The following is a 10,754-nucleotide window of genomic DNA, read 5'->3' on the forward strand; positions in this document are numbered from 1 at the left end:
AAAAAAAAGAATAAAGAAATCTAGCTACTTAAGAAATGCCTTCCTGGGAGTGGTGGCACATACCTAGCACCCAGGATGTAGAAGCAAGATTTCCTGTTTGAGGGCAACCTAATTACATAACATAGCCTCAAAAAGTTTTGCCACAATGATTCAAATCAGGGTCCAAATGTTCTTTATGTAATATGATTTTAAGTGGCTTAAAAATATCTTTAAAAGATCTGGGGGGAATAAACATTAGAAAAAGTGGCTAGAAGCTATAGGCTGGGAGGAATAGAATGGATCAGAGAGAACAAAAAGTGAATTTGTTTTCAGGGTAAAACTCTCTTCTGGAAGTTGAGAAAAAGACCTAGGGTATGGCCGGGCAGTGGTAGCGCACACCTTTAATCCCAGCACTTGGGAAGCAGAGGCAGGCGGATTTCGGAGTTCAAGACCAGCCTGGCCTACAGAGTGAGTTCCAGGACAGCCAAGGCGACACAGAGAAACCCTGTCTCGAAAAAAAAAAAAAAAAAAAAAAAAAAAAAAGACCTAGGGTATGTTAGCTCCAGATGACAGAAAGCAGCAGAAGAAACTAGAAGGAAACAGATCTTGGCTCAGGAAATCCTATAACCACATTTCACCCTTCAGAAGAAAAAAAGCCATTCCACTTCAGATATCTGGCCACAGAGTGCCATGTGGAACACCCACTTCTCTTAATCCTGTCTCCGTCCTTTCTTCACTTCCTTTCTTCACTTCCTTCCATCGCTGTGAGGGTGGATTACTCAGCCTTGCTCTATCAGTCCAAATTTCTCAATCTTGGGGTCTTCTCTGGGATCCCTTGTACTTCTCATTTCAATCTTGGATGAATACATTTTCTTTCTAGGCTGCTGGGTGCCGTCCAGAAAAACAGACATCACATGCTTTGACGCTGGGAGTGGTCTCTCTACTCGCCAACGTCAGCTCGGAAAGCCTCCTTCTTTGTCCTATGTGCTATCTAGTATTGTTTCCTATGTCTTCCTGATAGCAATACCCATTCCTAAACCCATTTTTTTTCCTCATTCCATCAATCTTCCAGTAAAGGGTGAGCACTTGCTGGATTCCTATAGGCACAGCTTTGGGGGCTGACTAAGGGAGACTCCTCATCTCATTGAGCTTTGTTGTTTATCACAGTTGCTTGACTACTTTATTTCCCACTGATGCAGGTGCTAGTTGTCAGTAGCTAGAGAGGGGGAACCTCATGGAGAAAACTTCAGATGGCTCACATATGTTATAGTAAGAATAGATGCTGGCAAGTGGGAGAGATGGCTCAGTGGTTATGAGAACTGGCTGCTCTTCCAGAGGTTCTGAGTTCCAGTTCCCAGCAACCACAGGGTGGCTCACAACCACCTGTAATAGGGTCTGATGTCCTCTTCTGTCATGCAGGCATACATGCAAATAGATCACTCATATACATAAACCTTTAAAAAATAGATAAGTAGATGCCAGAATTAAAAGAAAGATTAGGGTTAGAGTTTAGAGCACTAATAAAGATGTGTAAGAGGACTTGTTACTAGGTGCAATATCGTCAAGCTAAACATAAAATGAACAAGGGTCTGGGCCGGTCTTTATCCCTCCTCTACCTCACTCCTACTTTAAAACCCTTGAGGGACATATGCAAGGTACTATTGTTCTTTTATATAGTCTTGCTTTTTAATACAGCTAATTGTAACTGACTCAATTGTAAGGAAAGATCTCCTAATAAGTTTCCATCCAGGAGGCACTAAGTAACCATGAAAGACTACAGCCATATCTTGGAAGATGGGATAGAGTTAACTGTCTACCATGGTAAAACTACAAGCTAAACCTACAAATGTAAGAACAAAGAAAACTTAGTAAAATTCTCAGCAATTGAGTCAACTTCGAGTTCAGAGGGAAGTAACACTGGCTGAGTGTTACATTGATAGATAGTAGTTGAAGATGATCAGAGGGGGTTTCAAGCACCCTTAACTGGGTAGGCATGAGCAACACATAGCCATCTCCCTGGATGGGTGAGAGGTACATGCATAGTATGATCTTGACTTATGATATCACTGAAATTAACCAGTTTTAACAGAGATTACTTCAGTTATGTACAGTTTCTGCCTTGACAAAGGAAATTTAATGGCTTTCTCTCCTTTGGACACTCCTCCCACTTTTGGATGGTTTCCTCTCTTTTTCCTCAATTAATTTCTTTCTTTCCTTTTCTGGGTTTCTCTGTGTAGCCCTGGCTGTCCTAGAACTCACTCTGTAGACCAGGCTGGCCTTGAACTCAGAAACCTGCCTGCCTCTGCCTCCCAAGTGCTAGGACTAAAGGCATGTGCCACCACTGCCTGGCCCAGCTTTCAATATATGAATCTCAGTGGGTTCTTTAAAAAAAAAAAAAAAAGTGATGTCTTGTATTCTAGGCTAGCTTCTGGTTCACTATGTAACCAGAGATGACCTTGAACTTTTTATCCTCTTGCCTCTGTCCTTGAATGTTGGGATTATAGGGTTTATGTAACACTTGTTTTTGAACTTAGGGCTCTGTGCATGCTAGGCAAGCACTCTACCAAATAAGCTATGGAACATATCCCAACAAGACACAACTATTTAATTCATAGCATCCATATCCAACTAGAATTTAAACTCCAGAAGAGAAGGAACTTCTGTTTTATCCCTGCTAATTTCCCAGGGTTTAATGCAGTGTACCATGGAATGAGTACCTAAATGTATAAATATATTCAGCTTCCATGCCAATGGTCTTTACCTCTTTTTAGCCACATGAAACTCAGTTTTGCTTGTCCACTCTTAGGTTCTGAAATGGCCTTGAAATGGTGACCATTTTATACCTGGCATTTGTTGCAGGATATTTGATCACATTGTGAACCCTGAAATTGTGAATTGGAAAAAAAAAAATCTGTTTCTTGTTGAAGTGTGGCTCAGTCCTAACACTTTTAACCCAAGAGCTTTCTGTAAACTAGAGCTAAATAAACTCAATAATAGGTCAAGAGGTGGAGCAAGCAAACAGTTGACAGGGATCGAACATAAGAAAACCCAGGAAAGAGAAAGGAGAGACTTTGAGTTGAAGGGTATTTAAGACAGCATGGAGAAGGAGAAAGAGTTTTTTCCTCCTGGGAGGTCAGCTGGGAGCTTTCTCCGTCTTTCTGAGCTAGCAGGCTTCCACCACAGCATCTGGCTCCTGAGTCTTCATTTGGCAAATCTAATGTTCGAGATTTTGTTTTAAAAACAAGAATGTTTCAGCTGGGCGTGGTGGCACACACCTTTAATCCCAGCACTTGGGAGGCAGAGGCAGGTGGATTTCTGAGTTCGAGGCCAGCCTGGTCTACAGAGTGAGTTCCAGGACAGCCAGGGCTATACAGAGAAACCCTGTCTCAAAAAACCAAAAGAAAAAAAAAAAAGAACGTTTTACGAATGAATTCCTCATCTAGCACTGAGCCTGATGTATAGCAGATACTCAGTAAAGATCTGTGGAGTGAGTGGCCTGGACTCCTGGTTCAGGATTATTTAAACTGGGCATGAAGGCATATACATCCCTTTAACCAGTGCATTTGAGAGGTGGAGACAGGTGGATCTTTGTGAGTTTGAGGCCAGCCAAGGATACATAGCTAGACTCTGTCTCAAAAAACGAACCAAAACAACGACAACAAAACCCAAACAAACAAACAAACAAACAAAGCCAACAAACACATTGTTATTTTAAAAATATTTATTTGTGGGCACAGATGGACAACTTTCAGGAGTGAGTTTTTCCCCTCCGTATGATCCAAAATGATCAAAATCGGGGGTGGCTTTTATCCATTGAGCCATCTTTGACTGTCTTTCTTTCCTTACCTCGTGGGTTAAGATTTTAATAAATTTAAAGCAGAGGATTCGTTGACGAGGACCCTCAGAAACCGGGAGGATGTAAACGTTCCTTAAACAAAGAGGCGATCTCCTAGGAGCAAAGCCAGAGTTCCTGACAAGCCCACTGCTAGGGATGAAGTAGCTGTGTCTGTGACTACGCCGGCGTCATAGTTCTCTGAGTGGGATTCAGAGTCCAAAAAGGGATTTCCTTTAAGTGACAGGTTCCCCACTTTGGGCAGCTCATCTGGCCTAGGTTTCCTATCCAGCCTGTTGTAACTGAGATCAAGCACGCTGAGCTTGGCTGGCAGCCCTTTAGGTACGTGCTGCAGCCCAGTGAAAGACAGATTGAGCGAGTTTAGCTGACTAGGCCAGTCACAACTCGGAGCGCCTGCGGTCTCCCGCAGTGAATTGTGACTAAGGTCCAGTCCTTGCAGCGGCACCCTTGCTGCGGCCAGCGCTGAGCACACGCCGCTGGGCGTCTCCATCCCCGCGTTGCGCAGCGCTAAAACTTGGAGGGACGGGAACTTGTGGGGACAGAGGGCCGAAATCAGTCCTCTCTCGCCCAATTCAGGGTTGTCAGACAGGTCTAAGGTGGCAAGGGCAGGGAAGACGCGGACCTGTTCGCAGGAAAAGTTGAGTGGGTGTGCTTGGGCAATACTCAGAACCCTGAGTCCAGGCTTTAGCCACTGCTGCAGTTCTGCGAGCCAGGCATCCCTGGTTGCCCACGACACATTGCGGAGGTTCAAGGTGTTGAGATCAGGTCCAACGGCTTCCAGACGCCGTGGCGGCGCGGTGCCGGTTACCTCGAAGTTTTCAAGAGTCAGTTCCTTAAGGCCGGAATGCCCGAGCACACGCAGGGCTCCGAAGAGAATCCGAGTAGGAACCCGCGCCGCCCGCATGGTAAGCCGCGTCACGGGCAGAGACCGGATAATATCAGTGAACTGCCCCAGATCTGCTTCCGTGTCCACACGATTTAGAAAGGGCTCCAGACTGCGACCGCCGCCGTAGAACTCCACATCTGTCGCCGCGGTACACTGGAAAGCGCTGGACCAATCCGGCCGCGGATCTGAGAAGTTGCAGGAGCAGCGGACACCTTCCTCGTCTAGCTCGCAGGGCTCTGTTGTGGCGGGAGAGGCATGCACCAACGTCAGAAGCAACAGGAACAAGCCAAACACACACTCCTGAGGAGAAAGAAGGTGTCAGGGAGACTTGTGCCAGTCCCTGAGAGATTCCTCAGGTTGGCTCCAGGTCCACCCCAAGACAGTCTGACTCACCATGGTCGGTAGATTCTGAGAGTTTGAGCAGTCCAGACAGGCTTGGAGAAAGTCTTCAGTTTGTTTCCTTTAAGCGGGTTTTCTGGGGCTTCCAGGTTCCACGGGCTTGTTTGACCAATTTGGCGGCTCCTGCAAGTTTATGTAATCCCTGGATGTCACCCTGTCCCTTCCTCTGTGAACTCTAATTGCTTCTCCTCTTCTCTTCCTCCTAACGGCTCTACTTAGTTCTAGTAAATATTGCAATGAAGGGTTTTTTCAGGGAGGGACGAAAACAGGAAGAATTCTGAGTGGCATTAGGGCATTCTGTGCCAGGAGGATGACCTATGTGCCCCGGGCTTGTCTGGTGCGTACAGGAAAAGGGTGAATCACACCAGTGCCTTAGGTCATTATTTTATTACTCAGTCCCATCGATTCAGCTCCATTTCCCCCTAGTCTTAGTTGCTAGCAATTTCCCACCATCCAAATCCAAGCCCTTGATTTTCTTTGAGTGTAACTGGATATTTGTGGAAAAACTGTGAGCTTATCTATGGATTCCAGAGGGAGAATAAAGCTCAAGGTTGAGAGTTAATATGAAAAACAGTACTCCCTTGTCCCCATCTTCTTCCATTCTTTATTAATTCATTCTTCTCCCACTCTCTTCCTCTCCTTTCTCCCCATGACTTCTCAATCTAGTAACTCAATCTAGCTTAGTTTGGAACTCACTATTTTCCTCCTGCCTCTGCCTTGACAAATATAGGTGTGAGCCACCATGCCCAGCTTGTTCAATATTTTTCTTTAAAAAGCTAGCTAGGCTAGTGGGGCATGCTTTTAATTCCAGCATTTAGGAGGCAGAGGCAGGCCAGCTTTAGTTCAGGGCCAGCCTGGCCTACAAACTGAGTTCCAGGACAGCTAGGATTAAATAGAAACCTTGTTTCAAAAACAAAAGAAAGCAAAATGTGCTATTTGATAGTGATGCATTGGCCAAATCACAGTGCACAGTGTTCCTAAAATTGGGAAACAAGGTTTATCGTCATTGTCATCATCATCATCATCTTCATTATTGTTGTTGTCGTTATCATCATTATGTTTTAGAAGGTTTCACTAAGCCGGGCAGTGGTGGCACACACCTTTAATCCCAGCACTTGAGGGGCAGAGGCAGGTGGCTTTCTGAGTTTGTGGCCAGCCTGGTCTACAGAGTGAGCTCCAGGACAGCCAGGGCTACACAGAGAAACCCTGTCCTGAAAAACCAAATAAATAAATAAAGAAAGAATAGGTTTCACTATATAGCCTTGGATATTCTGGAACTCACTATGTAGACCAAGCTAGCCTAGAATTCACAGAAATTCATCTGCCTCCATCTTCTGCGACTAAAAGCGTGCCTCACTATGCCCGACTACAGCAAGGTGCTTCTAAAGCAGTTTTTGACCAATTTGGCAGCCCCTGTAAGTTTATGTAATCCTGGGATGTCACCCTGTCCCTTCGTCTGTGGACTTTAATTGCTTCCCCACTTCCCTTCCTCCCAACAGCCCCACTCACTTCTAGTAATATTGCAATGAAGTGTTCTTCAGGGAGGGACAGATGCTCTGCCGGATGCTCCAGTCATCCTCACTTTTTTCTTGTCTTGACCAAGTAATTCAGAGTGCCTTTGATAGTCTGTCTTTGTTAGATGTCAATTTTTTTTTTTCTGAACCCAATCAGGAGTTCTGGGCATTAACAAAGGTATTTAGGTTGTTAAAACGATAGAGGGAAGCAACACCAGACTGTACACTTCCAACCCTCATACAAACTGCCTGTGACACAGACATGTTTAGGAGGAACCTCTTTCCCTTATCGTCCATCTTGAGGATGCCACAGCCCTTCTTGGTAGGTAAGCACTTTAATAAACGCGTAGGATGGATCATCCTAGCATCTGCTGCTTCTTTCTTTAGAAACCCACTGACTCCATCTCTAAAGGGCTGGAGGTGCCCTGCTATGAGAACTCCCTTGCATCTGCCTTTCGGGGTAATCCCACCTTCCAATTTGGCCTGAAAGAAGCATTTTCCATCTGCACTCTGCTTTCTCATTTTCTCTTAGAACTGTTGAATGTTGAATGAAGATTAATTAGTACATCACTCGTTTTGATAGAGGAAAAGAAACCAGTGTCCCATAGGTGGAAGACCGTAACCATACAATTATAACAGCCTTCACAGGATTGCACCCCTAGACTTCTGGGGATAATCCTACTTGAAATCATGTGTGTGTGTGTGTGTGTGTGTGTGTGTGTGTGTGTTGCATGCTCTTCTGCAGATCAGAGGGTGACACTACTGACTCCATCTATCACCTTTACCCTTATTCATTTACTTTATTTTTTTATTTATTCCCTCATATATTACATCCTGACCAAAGTTTCCCCTCCCTCTCTCCTCCCAATTCCTCCCCCTCACTGCCACCCCCCCCCTTTTAAAGACAAGATCTTTCAGAGATCTGTCTGCCTCTGCCTCCTGGGATTACAGGTACGTGCCACCTTATCTGATGAAGATATTTTATTTCGACGGACATGTTAATTGATAAATAGCTGCATGTCTGCTCTCAATCCAAACAAGGAAAGCTCAGAGCATACCGCCTATTGTATATCCTGTTGAACATTCCCTATATTCCCTGAATCATGCCTCAAAGGCAGGCCAGGTCACTGTGACATCCATCTGTGATGTGTTTCATTAAGTATAGCAGACGATACACATAACTAAGAGCTGAGGCTATGAGACTTGGGCAAGTTTCTCAACCTCAGATATCTGGGTCCTTATTTGTGTGTATGTGGTGTGCACACATGTATACATGTGGAGGACAGAGGTTGATGCCCAATGTCTCTTTCTATTGCTCTTGCTCTTATTTGTCTAAAACAAGGTCTCTCTCTGAACCTGGAACTCATCATTTCAGCTATATTGCCTAGCCCTGAGATCCCCTTCTCTCTGCCTTGTTCAAGAGTTGGGGTTACAGGTGTTCCACTTGTCTTACCAAGTCCAGTGATGAAGATCCAAACTCAGGTATTATTGTCAGACAGATGGTACAGAAGGCTGTTTGGGTAGTGGTAGCTGTCTGAATGGACACTTCAGGAAGGACATAGCTTTGGCAGGGACCTCATCTCATTCTTCTCCACTAGGAGTTAGATGTGGGTTTAAGAACTTATTTTGGCCCAAGGAGTGATGGTGCACATCTTTGATCCCAGCACGTGGGAGGTAAAGACAGGTGGATCTCTAAGTTTGAGGCCAGCTTTGTCTACAGAATGAGTTCCAGGACAGCCAAGGCTACAGAGAGAAACCCTGCCTCGAAAAAACAACAGAAAAAAAGAATGAGGCTACTCTGGGGCAAACAAGTGATCAAGTGCTTGCCATAAAAACCTAACATCTGGCCAGGCCGTGGTGGCACACGCCTTTAATCCCAGCACTTGGGAGGCAGAGGCAGGCAGATTTCTGAGTTCGAGGCCAGCATGGTCTATAGAGTGAGTTCCAGGACAGCCATGGTTACACAGAGAAACCCTGTCTCGAAAAACAAAACAAAACAAACAAACAAAAAGCCTAACATCTGAGTTCAGGCACTAGAGCCCACAAAGATATAAGAAGAGAACTAATGAACCAGCTCCGTGATTTCTATCCACCCATGTGCAGAGGCATACACACGCTTCTTTCCCATCAGTTCCAGGGAGGAAGAGGAAGAGGAGGAAAGAGAGGAGGAGGAGAAGCTGCCATTGCTGTAAGCTTGTTGCAAGAGGAAGGGTCCAGACACTACCTCTATTACCACAGGTGATCAGTAAATGACTGTCCAGGGCTGGAACGATATTGGTCTTGGAGACATGGTACAAGGTGTTAAATATCTGCAGATATTTAACTGCTTGTTTTGTGGTAGAGACCGCAGACTTCATTGGCTGATTCCAAGGGGGTAGAACTAAATTCAGAGGAAGGAAGTTGATGTGAAAAACAGTTTGTGGAGAGATGCCTATAGCTAAAAGTGCAGTAAGCTTGGCTCAACCCAGAGAACACAGATTGACAATAGATCGTTGCAATAACATGAGGTTTATTGGTCCACATACATGGGGTTCTCCACCTTCACAGGGTGGGTCAACTCCGAATTCAGAAAGCACACATCTTTTATACTTTACAGAGGGCAGATTTCTGCAACAGGGCTAGTTGGCTTATTCTGGTTGGTGGAACACAGGACAAAGGATCTCACCAGGCATTGGTTGGCTTGCTCAGGGGACTGCTCTTGGCTTAGTCAGCCAACTTCCCTATCCAGCTCTGCACCTGGCCTTGAAAAGTCTCTGGGAAGGGGCTGAGTAACTAGGTGGTAGGGGGATTGTTGGCCGCAAGGTCAGGGTGACAGTCTTTTTCGAAATTCACCACAGGGAATGCTTGGGGGGGTTCTTTCGAGAATTGCTAATCTTGTTTTCGTAGACCTTCATGTCATTGCGACCACCAGTTATTTTTGTTTTGGCCTTACTTAGCTTATTCAGAATGGTCTGGTCATTTTGTCTCAACATTCTGACTACCAGAACTTTGTTTTTACAGCATGCCCTTGCTGTCTCTGGAACACAACTTCTCAGTGTCTGAAGCTGCTGCTTGCTACTGTAAAACTTTGCTTTTCACTTTATTACTTCAAAAGCATTTGCTTTCAACCTGATAGGCAGGTTCACTGCACCTAAGTGGAAGTTCAAAACTACCTGCAACTCCAGGCCTGTGGGGCCATGGAAGGCAGCCTGTTTTCTGGTTGAGCTAGGTTTATACCCCGGAAACCCAGCAGATAACTCAATAACTCTGCAAGGAACGGAAGGTGTTTGCCACATTCCTAGTCACCAGGCTCCTGACACAAGACCTCAGCTCTCCATAATTTTTTTTTTTTTTTTTTTTTTTTTTGGTTTTTTGAGACAGGGTTTCTCTGTGTAGCTCTGGCTGTCCTGGAACTCACTCAGTAGACCAGGCTGGCCTTGAACTCAGAAATCCACCTGCCTCTGCCTCCCAAGTGCTGGGATTAAAGGCGTGCGCCACCACCGCCTGGCTGCTCTCCATAATTTTGTGGTCATCAGTCATGTAGGACAATGCACCAAGTCCATCCACAGGTAGAGGACGTGACCACAGGTCAAGTAGCTTCAAGACAGATCTCCATTTTAATGAGGCACCTAAAGGTCTGAAGGGCTTAGCTAGTTAAGCTCCCCTTCCCAGACACTCTTCCCTGCAAAAGGTGTTTAACCTCAGGCCCGCCCTGAGAAAGGGGGGTATGGTTTCACTCACCACAACTCTCCACCATGACAATAAATGCTTTAAAGCCATGGACTGCCTCTTCTCATTGCAACCCACCATGGGGAACAATGGAGGAGGTCTTCCTCTAAAGAGCCACTTGTCTAATTTCCTACAGGAGACCTTTCTGCCTTCTCACCAAGCCAAACTGCCTGCCAGAGCAAGCCAAGGACTCTTTCCTCCCCGCAGGAACTAGCTGGAGCTCTCTCCCCCTCTTTTCCCTTCAGCCTGGCTAGAGCCTGCCCGCAGGGTCACACTCTGTTCTCAGCTCTTCTACATCCAGCAGTGTCTGCAGTGCCCAACAGCTAGAACCTGCTGTCCCTGGCGTCCGTGTGGCCCCGGGAACCCACGAGCCAGCTTCATGCAGTCCCATGGGACTCCAGATTGTGCTTCCCCA

At 45.7% G+C, this 10,754-nt stretch overlaps 1 protein-coding gene across 1 annotated transcript; it reads right to left on the reverse strand.

Moving 5' to 3' along the window:
- Positions 1–3,682: 3,682 nt before the first annotated feature.
- Cd14 (CD14 molecule) lies at positions 3,683–5,557 on the reverse strand. The gene is made up of 2 exons (XM_031366287.1): positions 5,112–5,557; positions 3,683–5,018 (listed from the first exon to the last, which is right to left on the reverse strand). The coding sequence occupies exons 1-2, from the start codon at positions 5,112–5,114 to the stop codon at positions 3,909–3,911; spliced, it is 1,113 nt and encodes a 370-aa protein (XP_031222147.1). The 5' UTR covers positions 5,115–5,557; the 3' UTR covers positions 3,683–3,908.
- Between the last annotated feature and the right edge of the window lie 5,197 nt (positions 5,558–10,754).

Source organism: Mastomys coucha, unplaced genomic scaffold (assembly GCF_008632895.1).
Source record: "Mastomys coucha isolate ucsf_1 unplaced genomic scaffold, UCSF_Mcou_1 pScaffold13, whole genome shotgun sequence".
Classification (NCBI taxonomy): Eukaryota; Metazoa; Chordata; class Mammalia; order Rodentia; family Muridae; genus Mastomys; species Mastomys coucha.